Source organism: Solanum stenotomum, chromosome 2 (genome assembly GCF_019186545.1).
Source record: "Solanum stenotomum isolate F172 chromosome 2, ASM1918654v1, whole genome shotgun sequence".
Lineage (NCBI taxonomy): Eukaryota > Viridiplantae > Streptophyta > Magnoliopsida > Solanales > Solanaceae > Solanum > Solanum stenotomum.
The window spans coordinates 540,112-557,500 of NC_064283.1; the positions used below are offsets into that span (position 1 = coordinate 540,112).

At 34.7% G+C, this 17,389-nt stretch overlaps 3 protein-coding genes across 4 annotated transcripts; all 3 read right to left on the reverse strand.

The window, feature by feature from the left end:
* Positions 1 to 1,297: 1,297 nt before the first annotated feature.
* LOC125854436 (WD repeat-containing protein LWD1) lies at positions 1,298 to 2,766 on the reverse strand. The gene has a single exon (XM_049533980.1). The coding sequence runs from the start codon at positions 2,683 to 2,685 to the stop codon at positions 1,642 to 1,644; it is 1,044 nt and encodes a 347-aa protein (XP_049389937.1). The 5' UTR covers positions 2,686 to 2,766; the 3' UTR covers positions 1,298 to 1,641.
* Positions 2,767 to 4,547: 1,781 nt separating this feature from the next.
* On the reverse strand, positions 4,548 to 9,253 carry LOC125854435 (catalase isozyme 3). Its single transcript, XM_049533979.1, has 8 exons — positions 9,161 to 9,253; positions 8,358 to 8,454; positions 7,128 to 7,405; positions 5,621 to 6,397; positions 5,251 to 5,340; positions 5,041 to 5,108; positions 4,859 to 4,952; positions 4,548 to 4,752 (listed from the first exon to the last, which is right to left on the reverse strand). The coding sequence occupies exons 1-8, from the start codon at positions 9,173 to 9,175 to the stop codon at positions 4,693 to 4,695; spliced, it is 1,479 nt and encodes a 492-aa protein (XP_049389936.1). The 5' UTR covers positions 9,176 to 9,253; the 3' UTR covers positions 4,548 to 4,692.
* A 1,979-nt stretch (positions 9,254 to 11,232) lies between these two features.
* LOC125856471 (uncharacterized) lies at positions 11,233 to 15,787 on the reverse strand. Of its 2 annotated transcripts, none has more exons than XM_049536029.1 (4): positions 15,665 to 15,787; positions 13,099 to 13,819; positions 12,817 to 12,900; positions 11,233 to 11,601 (listed from the first exon to the last, which is right to left on the reverse strand). In XM_049536029.1, the coding sequence occupies exons 2-4, from the start codon at positions 13,796 to 13,798 to the stop codon at positions 11,501 to 11,503; spliced, it is 885 nt and encodes a 294-aa protein (XP_049391986.1). In that variant the 5' UTR covers positions 13,799 to 13,819; positions 15,665 to 15,787; the 3' UTR covers positions 11,233 to 11,500. The 2 variants fall into 2 exon arrangements, with proteins under 2 accessions (XP_049391986.1, XP_049391985.1); XM_049536028.1 differs by having other exon boundaries at positions 13,099 to 13,850; positions 15,665 to 15,773.
* Positions 15,788 to 17,389: the final 1,602 nt, after the last annotated feature.

Sequence of the window (17,389 nt, forward strand, 5' to 3'; positions counted from 1 at the left end):
TATTTTAGATATTTTAATTATTTTTAGGCGAATCCCCGTACCCGTATCCATACATGAATCCATATCCCCAAATCTTAAAAGTAAGATCATGAAGGATCCGACCTCTAGATCAGCACCCGTATCGGACACCCCCAATCCCTTATGCACCACCCCATACTATCTGCATTATGACACTATGTTGTCATGCATCAAAGTGTCTGGAGTTGTCACACTAGTTTCGATTATCAAATGCTCAATTAAAGGCAAGTGAGTACGACACACATGCGACACGTGCCCATTGTCATTTTGGGGAAGATTCTCTTTCCGCCCATTAGAACTCATCGTTCATTAAGCAAATTTCTGACTAGTGATTAAACATGCCACTTTGCTTCAATAACTTGGGAAACAACTCTAAGATACACTTAATGTGATAAAGGAAATCCTCCTCTATGTAAACTAATATTGCCAATTTGCCATCATACACATTTATGACTCCCTCCTTGATTGTAATTTTAGAATCACAAAATATTTTTTATCCAAGCTCATTACAGTCAAAATCCTCTTAGCACCACAATCCAATGCCAGCCACCTAGGACTCTACAATAATTGTGCATTTCATCATCCCATTTGAAATCAGCAAGTAATTGCTCAAACTTCCTGGCATCCAGAGTTGTCGCTTCCTCACTCAACTCTTAGTACCTCTTCATGAAACTATTGTAATAGTTGAGGTCCAAAATTCAATCTTTGAGATCATAGTACTCAGTGAATTTGATGTGCCTCACATGCATGAGTGGTAGGATTTCCAAAATTTAGGACGAATACACTCGGTTCCAAAATTTAGGTGTTGGGAAGTAGCTGATTACAGGTAGTAATTATTCAGAAACTATTGGAGATACCTACTCTTTGAACTGCCAGAGGTAAATATAGAATCTAGAGTTTATGGATTCAAAATGAATGTGATCTTATATGTACACATTTTAAATATCTTTTGCATATATATACACACACAAACGCATAGATTCACGCTTATCAAATGATTCACAAGGGAATTGTAGGCTGCAGTGAAAGTTACTCATGTTATTAAATATAATTACGAAATGGAAAGACTTGTTGCTATCTTTTTGCTCATTTCTGAATGTCTCAGATTGAGATGTTTCAAGGGAAAGTAACTTTTCAGAATGGTTATTAAATGACTTCTGAAACTCCCATTGTCAGTTAATAAGCAGTTTAAGCAACTACTCGTATTTATCTCACAAGTAGCAATTTAGAAATCCCAGCATGTTGAAGTATAAATAGTTCCTTAATGTAGAAAAAATCCTCTCAGGAACATCAAAACACATATGATTTGATTAGTCCAATTGCTGTTTGCAATAAACATAATACAAGCTACAGAAGTTGCAGACCAACCACAATAATGCTGACTAACTGAATCCCACAGACGATGTGAATTCCAGTTACTTCTATGATAATAGAGCCCTAGGTGCAAGAGATAGCAAAAGCTATTCAGGTTTAACTACTGTCAGTAATAAGCCTCTTTTTTCATTTTGGGAATAAAATGCCAAAAAAAGGAAAATCTTTACTTGGAGAAGGATGTAGCTAGCAGGAAGACTGAATAAGATGATACTTGGGCAGCTGCTTGGAGCTTGAACGAGAGTAGCTAATTCACACCCTTAGAATCTGAAGCTTGTTGGAGAAGGCAATGGCAACCCAATCAGGCTGAGATGAGGACCACTGAAGCTGCTCGATTTCTGCACCTGCAGTATAAGCCAGAATTGGATCCAATCCACCTTCTATTGGCTGACCCATTGAAGAGAGATCCCAGATAAGCGCCTGCGAGTCATCACCAGCAGTACAAATGTGGCAAGAGCTGTGAGGAGCCCATGCAATCGCATTCACACTAGCCTGGTGCCTCTGTAGTTCCACCACAGGAAGTGTAGGGAAACGAATGTCCAAAACTACAACCTTTGCACTGTCCATTATTATGGTGGCCATATACCTAGGATCCTGCTTGTTCCATCCAAGGCGTACAAGAGGAGTATCCGGCTCAGAACTCTCATAGATTATCGTAGAGTGCTCCTTATCGCGAAGATCAAAAACCCTAACAGACCCATCAGCTGAAACAGAAGCAAAAACTCCAACCCCACCCCAAGCAATATCATAAACCTCCTTATCATGAGCAATTAACTGGGTATCGACAGTCTCCCTCTCAATATCCCATATAGTACAGGTAGTATCAATACTCGACGTACCAATCCGCCTCGGCTCAGCTTCATTCCAGTCAAATGAGGTTAACGGACCGGAGAACTCACTGTTCCGATTGTTATTAAGAAGACTCTTGATTTCAACCCGACTATTATCACTGGCGACCCGCCAAATCCTGAGATAATCACTAGAGGTAGCGATAAGGTCCGGCTTCTGGCACTCCTTATCAGGTATGAAGATAACTTTCGTAGGCGGATACGGGTGTTCAAATGAGAGTTTCGGGTCGGACCGAATCTCACCATTGGAGTCATCAAGCTGCACAATCTCAACTCGGTTCGGGTACTGCTCAAGTAAGCTAGCGATTGCGAGACGGTACTTCTTATCCTTGCGAACACTCCAATTCATGGCGTATATGTGCCATGGAGCCTCGTAGGTGTAGATCTCGGAGCGTCTCTGCTGTTCGTCGGAGCCATCTTGCTGGTTCGGATCGCTGCTCACTCCCATTTCTGATTTCTTCTTCTTCCGCCGCCGCTGCCGACCAAATTAGGGCTTGAAAGTAACAAAGATTGGGAATTTAATTGATCGGGGAGAGGAGGTGAAGTCTAAGATTTAAGAGCCAAGTCCAGATATAGTTTCAGAAATTACACTTTAACTCCTTTAGTTTTACTAATGTTTATGCACGTACGACTATTTCCTTTTAATTATAAAATCAAATAAGGGACACGTGTGCATCAAGTAGGCGATAATTCACTATATCAGTTGGTTCGGTTCGATTTTAAGTATTATCGGTTCGATTTATCAGTTATTAAATATTTTAAATTGATAACCAAACCAATAAGATATTCGTTATCGATTTTTGGTCTTTAACGGTTCGATTTTCAGTTTAACCAATAAGAAAATGTTTTCAAAACAAATATATGACGTGTCCAACAATTTGATGCGAAATAAAAAAAAGAGATATCAGATTATTCATTGAGTGCAAAAATTCTGCTTAATGTAGTAAAAGTATAGTAAATACTCACAATTCACAACCCTAGTCGTTGCCTAACTCTTGTCGTCGTCGTTGAAAACCCTACCCGTCGTTGTTCTTAGTTCTTTAGGTTTTGACGTTGTGAACGTAAGACTAAAGTAATACTAAAATCTAAAGGGTAAATGCAGAAAGCAGAATTAAGTTGTGTTAATTGTGTAAGTTCCTTATAGTTATAGTCTAATATAAAGATTATATTAATATTTTTTTGTTTGATAGTTATGTATGACTAAAAATTAAAATAGTAAACTATTATATTTTTAATGGGTTATCGGCTAAACCAATAACCTAATATTGAAAAACCAATATCGAACCGATAAACCAATATTTTTTAAATAAAACCACTAAATAACTGTTAACCCAATAACACATTATTAAATTCGATTTATCGGTCAGTTTGATTTTTGCACACCCCTACTCACATCCTACTTAGCGCCTTACGTAATAATTAATGTCCTATATAACCATCTTATGTGTATTATGTCATACAGGATATAGTACGTGTGCGTATTTATTCAACTTTATATAAGTTTAAGTATTTACTCATGTACACCTAAAATCGGAGCGTATATATGTCAATTGATGCCTAATTAAAAAACATATTTATGTATTATATCTCAATTATATATATGAATCCCAATAAAATGTAAGACTTTATGTCTGTTACGATAAATCATAAATACAGAAATAAAAACAACAATTGAACCAGAGAATGTGATTGCATTATAAAAAGAAACAAAAAAAAAAGAATTAAAAAACTCATAATTTTCAATTTGGCATTGATGTGGCGATGACATGGCGCTAAGGTGGCAATGGCATGACACATGTGTAATACACTTGCTATTGTGAGAGACTGGTAATGTAGTGTTAGAATTGAAAAAATTCACTTGAAAGATGTTAAGAAGGGGATTTTAAACGTCCGTGTAATTTAAGTGCTAAAGTAAGTTGTGATATTAAATTCAAGGTTTTTTCCATTAGTATATACCATATAAATAGAACATAGAGAATAAAATAATATTTATTTAAAAATACATAATAGATATTAATGATTTACAATTTCAAATATTTAAATATCATATTAAAAGTAAGTGACTCTCCAAATTATATTTATGTCACATCAATTAAAATAAATAAATTAATATTTATTTGATGGGCCCGTGCGAGCACAGGTCCTCCATCGTGTAGTACTTTAGAACGTCTTCTTTTTAAGAATATAACTTCTTTCTAGGTCGATGCTTGAGCGGTTAATAGGATCCAACTGTATATTCGTTATCAATATGTATATATCAATCCACGTGAAATGATGTAACCTCTTTGTACTCTAGAAACACCCACTTCATGAGACTAAAACGTTCAATTTATTCAAAGTGACAGCAACGTCAGAACTAACACAAGAAAGTTTGTTGGTACACAACCATACTACCAACCAAAACAAACATTGTTTTCTTGGATTACTTCTTCACTACAGCAACACATTTTAATCTTCACATTGACGGCCTTATATTGAGACGAGACGCGAGCTTCTGACCAAGAGACTTGTCAGCCTGCAGCATATATATATATTCATGCATAACAAACATTGTTATCGTTGTGTCCGTCCTTCAGGATAAATGCGGGATTAAAGAAGCATCTAAAGGAAAGAACTCTGACCTGTGACCAGTATGAGATCCAAATACTGCAAATTTCATGAGTGGCTCGAGGATCAGATAGAGCATCAACCCATCTGCACACAAATCTTTCTTGCCTGCAATTACAAGGCCGGCTGGCAGATGAGTAACTAACTGATAGGGGTGGAAAGTTGGTGACTGAAAATAACAAAGGAACTAGACTACCTGTCCGGTGCCCAAGATCTGTAATGTTCTCCTGGCTGCTTAAAGTTGTTCTCTTTCTCAATGATGACCTGCAATATACTCATCATAATTTAAAATCAAGACATACGGAGACTAGGTAAAACGGAGAATATATATATTTATTTATGAAAGTTAACTTTGCACCAAAAATCAAGATTTTTTATGAAAACCATAAAATAAACTCAGCGTCACCTTTTCGCGTTTTCCTGTCAAGACACGAGGAGGAATAGGGTACTGCTCCGCATGACGACAAGGATCAAGCCTTGAGGGGAAATAGTTGACCTGAAACAGCATACAACATCAGGTTAACACATCAAAAGAGTAAACTATCAATACATGCACTCTTAAAGTAGTGTGGGAACCAAAATTCGCAACTGGGCTTCATAATCAGACCAAAGTACCTTCTCTTGCCTTGCTAAGTTAACATAGACAACGGAATAACTAGTCTAATATGATTAACAACCCCTTCTCTTTCCTTGTGAAGTGGATAAATATTACTACTTTAAATAATCCACTAGAAATATTACTGCACCAACAACCTCATAGCAAGGATGTACTATACCTCTTCATCACGGTGCATGAAATTCATGAAACCTTCATGGTGATTATTGTGATGAGCACACTTGGGAGCATTAACTGGGAGCTGCAGATAGTTTGGACCAAGGCGGTGTCTCTGGGTATCAGCATATGAGAATACCCTAGTTTGGAGAAGCTTATCATCCGAATAGTAAACACCTGGGACAATAATGGCAGGGCAAAAAGCAAGCTGCTCATTCTCTGCAAAGAAGTTATCGATGTTCTTATTCAATACCAAGCGACCAACTGGCTGTAATGGCAAGATGTCCTCAGGCCAGATCTTGGTTACATCTAGGGGGTCAAAGTCGAATCTGTCTTCATGATCAGGATCAATAGTTTGGATGAACAGTTTCCACTCTGGATAGTTCCCAGCAGCAATTGAATCATAGAGATCCTTGGTGGCATGACTATGATTTGCTCCACCGACCTTAATAGCTTCTTCATCCAACAAACATTTGACTCCACAAGTTGGCTTCCAATGGAATTTCACATACTGTGCTTTCCCAGCTTTGTTGATCAGCATGTAGGTATTAACACCGAAACCATCCATGTGCCTGTAATCTTGTGGAATGCCCAGATCATCAAACAGGAAACTGAACATATGAAGACTTTCTGGATGGTGAGAGAAGAAATCAAGGATCCTCCAGTTCTCCTGAATGTGGGACTTTGGATTTGGTTTCAGGGCATGAACCATGTCAGGGAACTTCATTCCATCACGAACGAAGAAGACAGGGAAGTTGTTTCCAACCAGATCAAAGTTACCCTGAAATACAAAAACGAGCACAGATGCAGAAGTAAAGAGAAGTGCAGTACGTTTCTTCAGCCACGAACAGAAGAAAAATACAGAACCAACAAAAACAATTCACGAAAGCAGCACGTTCATGTTCAGCAAACACAAAAGAAGTGCAGTGCCTTCATTGATCAGGAAACAGAAAATGGCTATTAAGTAAATGGTTATTTCCAACAGATAAAATTCATAAGAACAAGAACCAGGGAACAAAGGACACTTGATAGACACTTTATTGATTTTGAACACTCCCTTTTACAAGTGAATACTCCCTTCAACATTGTATTTTTTCAGAATCCATGAGTGATCAAAACCATCACAAAACAGCACCACGCGGTGTTTGGGCTTATAAACAGTTGCAGTAGGATTTCATCGAGATTGAGATTATTAATCTGAACAAATTCATATGAGCAATAGTGTTGCTGTCTAAAATTACTAAAAAGGACCAAACAAATGGAAAATCATGCAAATTAGGCATATCACTAAAGGCTCAAACCAAAACACTTCTCACATAGAATAAACCTTTCTTCAACCTGTTCTACAAAATCAATTGCTGAATCCAAAGCCAGGGAGAGATGAAATATAAGTTTGTGTTTCAGCAATGCTCTCCTACTAGATTGACAGGCATACAATATAGGGTACTGATAAATAACAGTCTGACAATGAAGACATTGCAAGATAAAACTAGCATCTGATTAGAAATTACCTCTCTGGTGTAAAATTTTACAGCGAATCCTCTGGGGTCCCTGAGGGTTTCAGGGCTTCCACGCTCGTGGATAACAGTAGAGAACCTCACAATAACAGGTGTCTGGACCCCAGGAGCTCGAAGAAAATCAGCACATGTAAGATGGGATATATCATGTGTGACCTCAAAGAATCCCTTGGCACTGGCACCTCTGGCATGAACAACACGCTCTGGGATTCTCTCACGATCAAAATTGGCAAGCTTCTCCAGCAGATGATAATCCTCGAGAAGGATTGGCCCTGAAAAAAGAATAACAAGTTTCAATATTCTTATCCATGGTGTGAAATCCACTAAAACTGGAAAATTATGTAAATGTTATTATGATATATCAGAAAACAACAGAATTTTATTTGCACTGATCTCATGAAAAGCACCTCTATACACAGGACAAATTGCATGATTTGAAATATGCAAAGAGCTATTTAGCCCTTTAATCAAGTTCTACCAATTCTTGCCGGAGTCAAATTATTCAAATGACATAGAAATAGTGAAAAGTGATAATTTTGTTGTTCCCATCTTTCAACCATCTACATTTTCTTATATTACACTATTTTCTGCTGACCATTATGACCAATGTTACTCATACCATGTTAAACAATTCTACAAAAGAGTGGAACATCAAGGAATATATCCAAGAATAAAAACAGTAAGGCAACTTATACCAAACTGACCATCTAGATCACACACTTTTTCTAGCTGAGCATCAAGGAGGACCAATAACAGGCTAACAAAGCAGGAGAACAGTAGTTCCTGTTTGTTTCCATATATATGTATTCATAATGATCTACACAAACGAAAGATCGCTAACAAGATCAGGTGACACGTTCACTTTCTGACCCGATACGGAAATACAAATGGGAACATATGCACACCCAGAGATGACAGACACTATACTGTCTAAACTTATATCATCTTAACCGTTTAAGTAGCTAACCAAATGCATGTCCCCAAAACAACAAGATATATCATACTGGCATCTTGTTTCCCACGCGCACAAAAAATCACAAGCTAGAAGGAATAATTGTTCTTATCAATCAACTACGCCTTGAAATACCCAAACTAGCTTCTGTTGGCTGTCAACTTATCAACTCTCTTCTTTTACAAGGTCAGAAATATGTTGTTATACCAAAAAATAGAATAAAAAAGCAAACTTTACACACTAGAAGAAAGATAAGAGAAGTTAAAAAGTACCTCTAGTTCCAACAGTCAAGGAAGAATTGTTGTTATACACTGGAGCACCAGAATTAGTTGTCATGAAAGGGGAATTGGCAGCACTTGAAGGACGATACTGCATCAAATTTCACAATCATTAATCATGAACCTCATATGTTCAAATATAATATAAACCAACCAAAAATCCTCTGGACATGCTAATAATTCTAGCTCTATCAATATCCAAAAAGTTGCACCAACAAAAATATAAACCAAAATTCACGTATACCCTTACCAAACCATAATAGATACGAAAGCATAACTTGATTTCTCAAATAGTTATTAGTATATCATAAAGTCCCATTAGAAAAAAGTTGAGATAAAAAAAAATATCACTTTCTAAAATAATAACTATTGAGTTAACCTCTAAGTTAAACGGGATTAAACTGAGGTTTTCTAGATCAAACTACACATAAACCCGCACTTCATTACAAATCAACAAAAAATCGACCCAAAACACCATAAAACTAGGGCAAAACGAGCTTCAACCACCAAATTAAACCAAAAAAAACTCGAAACAAACCAAAAAAAAAACGGAATCTCAATTTCCCCGCATACATCCTTGACATACCATAATCAAAACGTAAAAAAAAAAAAAAAAAAAAAAGTTTCACGACAGATAACAATCCACAAAATCAAATTAAACAACAAACAAAAAAAATTCCTTTACTTGGAAAATCAAAAGAAATCTACTGCAACAACACAGATCAAATTGAAAAAAAAAAACACAAAAAACATATAGAATCAATAAAATTCTTCAATAAAAATTGAAAAAACAATACCTTGTAAGGATCCATGGCGAAAAAAGAGAAGAAAATTTAGACCGAAAGAGATAAAACTGAAGAAGAAATTTGCGTTATTTTTTTTGGAGGGTGTAAATAAAAATGAGCTGATTTTATATTAATATATAGATCTTGTAGGGCCATTTTTCAACTGCCTAATTCTCCTTTTTTGGCTCGCCTTTCTATATTTATCATTTTAAAATAATATCCATCGCTTATCCACTTTTTTCTTATTATGGCTAGTTTTTTCTTTTTTTATGAAATACTAAATAAAATAAATATTTTACAAACCATGAAAAAATAAAAGTTGTTGGAAAGTTGGAGCTGTAAAATTACGATGATAATATTAATAATTACATGTCAATTTAAATAAAGAATTGTGATCTATTCTCTATCCAAATAAAATAAAAGAATATAAATTTTATTGAATCTGCATAAATAGATGAATAAAATATATTATCCGTAAGTATAAAAGATTGATTTGCACTAAATTAATTGTATTAGATTGTTCTCTTACTAGTAGCTGTCTCTTAAAACTATGGATTACATATAATCTTCAAATTAGTGCAACCATATCTCTAATCTCAAGAAGACAAAATATTAATTAAAGAAAAGGGTCCACAAATCATATTTTGTGTTTTACCCAATGATTATTCCCCTTTTTGTGGGGTTGATTAAATGTCCTTTTCTTAGGCCATAATTTTGATTATTTTTCTAAAAATGCATAAACTATAATTCTTTAAAAAATTACATTAGACTCTAATTAATACTAGTATTTGATTTTATGAATAAAACATTAAACTATAATCTAATGATTGAAATAACTTTTAAAATCTTAAATATTTTCTTGTAACGTTTTCAAGCTATTAAAAAGATAATATGCTAGTATCATTCTATAAATGAAATTCGAAAAAATACAATGTATGTCAATTTTATTCCTAACTTGTATGAGATAAAGATAATCTTTGATAAATCCTTGTCAAAAACTTCATTTTTTTGTGGTGAATGCATCGAGATCTTTTTAACTCCTAAAACCAACTAATTTAATTATGGTAATAATTAATTTCCACACGTCACATGAAAAAGAAAATACTAAAATAAAAATAAGTTTATTTTGTTTCTTATCTAACTTTTGGAGTTTATCCCAAAGCTAATCAATCTACAGTCATAGATGAGCTGGACCGTTGTAATGATGCCACGTGTCAAGATGGACCTAGAAGTGTGTGCAATGCCCAGAAATATTCCAAATGGGCTTATGAAAGCTATATTGGACCTTTTAAATGGGCAGTGTGAACGCAGCAGAATTGATTAGATTCTGCTTATAGGGATTAGTACACTATGGGCCGTTCTGTTAAGGGCCCACTAACAATATTCCTTGTAATTTGGATTATTATTGATTAGTTGTTTCTTTTTTAGTGGTTGAAACTTGAAACCAAATCAGTACCAGGTAGAGGTTTGAATATTGTAGGTAAATAGGTACAACAAATTTAATTCGAGAATAATCAAATCATTGGAAAGGATGTAAAATAGGCAACTTTGTTTTAAAATATCGTTTCATATATTACACCACAATTACGATAACATACGAAGTCTGAAAAGATAGCATGAACATACATAGACTTTATTCTTATCTTATGCAAGTTTAGAACTTGTTTCTGATTAACCCTAGATTCAAAGTATAGCGAATCGAAATATGTAAGGAAAATGAATACGATAATAAAGAAATTATATTTAGAAAGATCTTTAAAAAATTTGTTATTCCCCAATCTTGCTTTAATGTTATTTGACCAAATTCAACAAGCTACTATCTTTTCCACCTTGTATTTTTCTTGAATCAAAAATAGATTTTTCTACCTTAAAAGATTGAAATAAAGTTCATATATACTTCTCCTTGTTCAAACCTCACTTGTATATCATACTAATAACAATTGGTACTAGCTTTTCCATTTTACCAACCTATACTAGTGTTGACATTTACCAGCATTTGACTATTAAAGTAGTTTTAACTGCATAAATGTTAATTCTTTTACACCGTCGGTGTATATAACTCTACTTTATATTACCCCATCAAGAATCTGCAAACTTCAAATATGTAGATGGAAGAATGTACAGATAGTATGAGCTGCTTATACCCAAAAGAATACCAAAGTACAGTGTTTGATAACTTCTTGATCTCTAATCAAAAGGAAAAAGCTTACTATAAAAAAAAAAAAGACTAGATGTCTAAAGAAGCCAACGCCCAATAGCCTCTGCTCAAGATCTTGTACCCTGTGGAGTACAAGGCTGAAAACAGGCATTGCATCAGTGCAACACGAATTATTGACATTAGCTTCGTGCTCATCATTTCTTGGTCGGGACTAATGGAACTGTCTGAGTTAAGCTGGAAAACAGGGCGGATTTTCCCAAAACATTGAGGTTCTTCACTCGTTGCATCTCCTTTCCTGCATTGAACATAGAGAAAAGGGAAGTTTTACTGAAATGTTCTTGTGTTGGTCGCTTTTACCTGTACTTTCTCAACAGATCTGGAAAATGTTTACAACTAAACAACGAAGGGATACCATTAGTGTGAATAAACAACTCGCAAGGTAGTTAGGTTCAAGGCATAAAGCCTCACTCTTGACTCATTTGAAGCAAGTGGCGATTATGTAAGGCTTTGAAACCTTATTGTAGTTGGACTTCCACATTGTGCACATAAGATGGCTGAGTACCTACCTCCAGACTCTCATTCTGTGTGTTTCAATTGGATCACCTCCTAAGTAGTGGCGGAACCAAGATTTTCACTAAGGGGGGTTCAAAATATAAAGAAGTAAACACACGAAGAAGCCAAAGGGGGTGCAATATCTACTATGTATACAGTGAAAAATAACTTTGATCAAGTATAAACAGGTTCATCCAAACCCCTCGACCCTACCTGACTCCGCCCTTGGTCCTAAGGCAGGGGAGGTACATCTTACATACAGCTTCCCCACACAAGCAGATCATATTCCCACTGAAGGATGTGGAAGGGGATGTCAACCTCTAATATAAGCATGAGAAGTTGAGCAAATACTCTTCCTGATATAATTAGAATATATAATAACATGTCATGCACTGGAAAGTGTTGGGTGCTTGATTTAACTAGCCAATGTAGCAACATCTACCAAAATGCAAGAGGAGATTCAAGGACTTTAGTAACCTTGAATAAAGTCCACTCAGACTTAGCCACACTTTTTTACAGATAGTCATAAAGACATGCTCTCTCCATTTCAATTTGTTTGTCTGGTTTTGACTTGACACGGAGTTTAAGAAAATAAAGAATATTTTTGAATCTTGTGGTCTTAAACTAAAAAACATCTTGAATGTACCAAAATATCTTTTAATCTTGTGGTCTTAAACAGGTCACATAGAAAGTTGAAATGAAAGAATTATCAAAAAGGGAAAGAGACATTCTATTTGAAACGGACTAAAAAGAAAAGTAAGACAACAAATTGGAATGGAGGTAGCATATAAATACACATATCAATACAAGGCAGTCTTTCACCAAATCAAGCAAGGGTTTATTCGCAACTAAGAAGTGAAGTTTCATTATACATGCATACATCTAAACATATGAACCATTCAGAAACTCCCATCTATGAAGGGTAGGAAAAAAAACCAACAGTTCATTGTCAGCTTACCTTCCTCTATTGTCAACTGGATAGCCCTTTTCTCCAAGTCAACGGCATGTCTGCTAAGCTCAGGTGGTGACAAACGTAGAAGCACTGACAAAAAGACAAATCATACAAACAGCATAAACAAGGAGTCAAAATGAAACTAGACAAAACATGTCTGCTAAGCTCAGGTGGTGACAAATGCAGAAGCACTGATAGAAACACAAATCATACAAACAGCATAAACAAGGAGTCAAAATGAAATTAGTCAACTGCTTATAAGTTATGTAACAAAACTCTAAGACTCACGCTGAAGGTATTCTGTTTGGTTTGCTTCATCACACTGTTTCAGGAACTTCTGCAGACGAATGAAATGTTCTGTCAATTTCTGATCTTCATCCACCTTGACATCCAAAGTACGCATTGGCTGGGGAGAAAGCTTAGAAGAATCAATTGGAACAGCATGAGAGTTGTTAGCAGCCTTGCCAAGAGAATTAGGAATTGATGGTCCACCATGAGAAAATGTCATCATAGGTGTCAAATGCTTTGGTGATGCTACAGGAGGATGACCATTACTACCTTCCCTCTGTAGATTTTGTTTTTGAGGAATTATCCTCTGCAACTGACTCAGGTTCTTTGAGTGAGTAGCCTCCACAAATTTGTCCACATTGCTCTGAAGTCTTCCTTTACCTAGTTCTAGATCAAATCTTCGTCGAGCATTAAGTATATTGTCATTTGTACCATTGCTGCTCAAAGATATGCTAGAATTGGTATTTGAAGGACGCTCAGGTGTAAGCCTCTTAGTTCCACATACCCTAGTTGGATCTGCAATGGGTCTTACCCCTAAAAGATGTGAATTTTCTTGATGGTTACTCATCAAGCTGCTTTTTTGATTCTGCACATCTCTCAAAGCTGTCTTTCTTGTAACACCAGGAAGCTGCTTATCAAACGCTGGCATACCAGTTCCACCAGTGGTCACACCATTATGAAGGGGTTCAGAGTTGATCATTTTGAGATTATTCTCAATACCCTTCGGAGGCAGAAAATTATCAGAATGAAGCCTGATCAGAAAGCAAAGATGAAAAATATATCATACTCCACTACCTTAGTGTTACGAAGACTCGAAGAAGAAGAAGATGGTAGAAAGACAAAAAAAAAAAACAGAATTGGGAAAGAGGCGTCACTAACAGATTTTACCTATGTGAAAAAGATTTAAGAGTAAGTAAATCATATTTTATACACTGCAAGGCAACCTGGGAAGTGGACTTTATTCTTACAAAAAACGATACTACATTAAATGGTATCTCCAGGAGATATTATACAAATGTTTTACAAATGGAGGGACGGGAAGACACCAAAAACTAGCAGAAAGATACATAACTCAATTCCTTTAACTATATTTTGGGTGCTACCGAATGAGATAACAAGAGATGTTCTGAAAGAGAAAAAACCAGTGCATCAGCTGAAATATAATTGCTTATACTTTTTTGTTTGTATGGTCCAAAAGTGAAGTAGTAAATATACAAATCAGTCACTCCATAGTAGATTTCATCAGCTCCCTGTGTAAGAGGACAAAAGAGACAGAACCAATACAAAGGAGAAAGACCCACTGATGAATGTCTTGGTAAGAAGATAAAGAAGCCAATATACCCCACCTCTTATTTGTAAGAATTTATCATCTAGTACTTTATATAAAAAAAACAAGTTATCAAATGTTTTCAATTTTCCCATGATTGGTAACATTTTCTCTAGGAAAACAGGTTCCTTAAAGAATGAGGAAAATGACTTCCCTAATGGCAGTAGAGTAAACAAGTTACATAAGTGACATTCCAAGTTCATTTCCACTCACCAACGGTCCCAACTCCCATCCCTTGACCATCCCACCTCCAACACCCTATCCTACTCCATATGTTTAGCTATATTACATATAAATGCTCTTGGGATAATATTTTTTGCCTACTTACCAATCCCACCTAGTGGGATTCCACTGGGTATGTTGTTGTTGTTGTTGTTACCAATCACTAGAAAATAAGTTTAAAAGGCCACTTTTTTCCAAAAAAAAAAAAAACATTTTTCTTCATCCCAAACACACCCTTAGCATTATAACTATTTCAAGAACAATGATTGAAAACCAATTCCATGAGTAAAAGAAGTACATAAAATTACTATAAAGCTAAAGCCAAAAAGTATTCATTAGAGCTAACTCATACAATAAATGTATGGCTAAGCAAATACAGATCTGTAGCAAAATATTTAACAGACTCCTTAACACAAATTCAAAACCATAATTTTTACATCTAAGGTAAAAAATGAACATACATTTCCTATCTATAAACAAATATCATCAAATAGATAAAAACATTTCTCAACAAACAAAAATGCCAAATACCCACAAACCATTTCGATAAGATGATGAACAGCAAACAAAATTTCAAAAAATTAAAATTCAGCTTAAGACCAATTCTTTTTTACTTAATACTCCAAAAGGGGAAAACCCAAAGCACATACCCACTACCAAAATTAAACCCATGAATTCTGCTATACACAATCTACTTCCCCGGCCTTGCTAACGCGGGATGCTTTGTGCACCCAGCTACCCCAGAAGAATCTACTTCAATTTCCAATACCCATAAACAACCCCAACGAAGCTAATCCACTAAATCTTCGTTTAAAACCAAAACCCACCTCGAAAAATTATCAATTTTCGCACATAACCATGAATGACGAATTAAAAAACACATTTTTCAATTTTCTTCATATAATTTACATTAAAAAAAATCATTTTTTTTTTTAAAAAAGTTTATGGCAACAAAGATCGAATCATTTTGGTTGATATATCGTTCTAAAAAAGTGAAATTGCTGAAATTATACTTACTGTAAAAGGTGTAAATCAGAAACTGTGAGCAAAGATGAAGAGACGGCGCCAGTGAGGGGTTTCAAAAGAGGCAACTTTGGCTCCAAATATTTATTACTACTTCCTAAGAAATAAATAAGTTGCAGAATGTTATTTCATTTATTAATTAAAAAAAATCATCATAAATATCTACAAGACTTTATCACTTTACCAAACAAGTCCACTTTAAACTTTACACATCTCTTAAAAAAATAAATTTTAGATAATATTCTCTAATTTAGAAAATAAATAATTATTGTAAAGGATAAAAATATGATTTTGTCTTGATTTATTAAAAGTAATAATTAAAAGTAAAATATATTTTTAATATAATGGACGAGTAAATAATAGGAGGAAAGTGAGTATTTCCTAAAAATGCCCCCTAAAAGTAGTTAATTTACTTGAATTGACATGATCTTTGACCAGAATTTGATGGATTCACAAGACTTTAGTGACTTCTTTTGTCTTTTTTTATTTATTTATTTACAGTAATGGGAAAGCAAGAGAAATGGTCTTTAAATGAAACTCTTTTTTTAATTGTAGAATTGTCTGTTAACTATTGGTGAACAACTATAATAACAATAATAATATAATTAATGAATTTTATAGGTGTGATTTAAAAAAATAGTATGTATATAAACTTTACTTCTATATTGGTGGAGTAGAGAGATTATTTTTGATAGATTTTCGATTCAAAAGTTGTTGGTGAATTATTGTTGGTTTTGCCACAGACCTACTCTAGTTTTTTGAAAATTTGAGCAATATAGGTCTGGTCACTATTTTCGTGTGAATCGATTCCTTTTTAAATTTTGGACTATGTTCAGGTCTACTTGTACGTATTCACAAATCACGAGGATCACAACTATTCTTACAAGTACATGTTGTCTTATACTAATTCTGATTAATGAGGACCACGATTATTATAAAATGTACATGTTATCTCACATTAATAAAGATATCAAATGCACGAGGATTGCAACTATTCTAACATGTACATGTTATCTCGCGCTAATATAAATTTCAAATTCACAAGGACTGCAATTATTCTAACATGTACATGTTATCTCACGCTAATATAAATTTCAAATTCACGAGGACTGCAATTATTCTAACATGTACATGTTATCTCACACTAATATAAATTTCAAATTCACAAGGACTGCAATTATTTTAACATGTACATGTTATCTCACGCTAATACAATTTTTAAATTCACGAGGACCTCGACTATTCTAACACATATATGTTATCTCACGCTAATACAAATTTCAAATTCACGAGGACCACGACTATTCTAATAATGTGCATGTTATCTCACGCTAATATAAATTTCAAATTCATGAGGACCACGACTATTCTAATAATGTGCATGTTATCTCACGCTAATATAAATTTCAAATTCATGAGGACTACAACTATTCTAATATGTACATGTTATCTCACGCTAATACAAATTTCAAATTCACGAGGACCACGACTGTTCTCACTGAAATAGATATCGAATTCACAGGAACCACAACTATTCTAACATGTATATGTTATCTTTCACTGCACGAAAACCACGACTATTCTATCATGTATATGGTATCTCATGCTATCATAGTTATCGGATAGAATCGAATTCAAGTTTTAAATTAATTGGATTAGTCAAACTTAAATTCTTACCACTTGATGTTGTTACAATCTTTGATCAATTTTTTTTCTTTA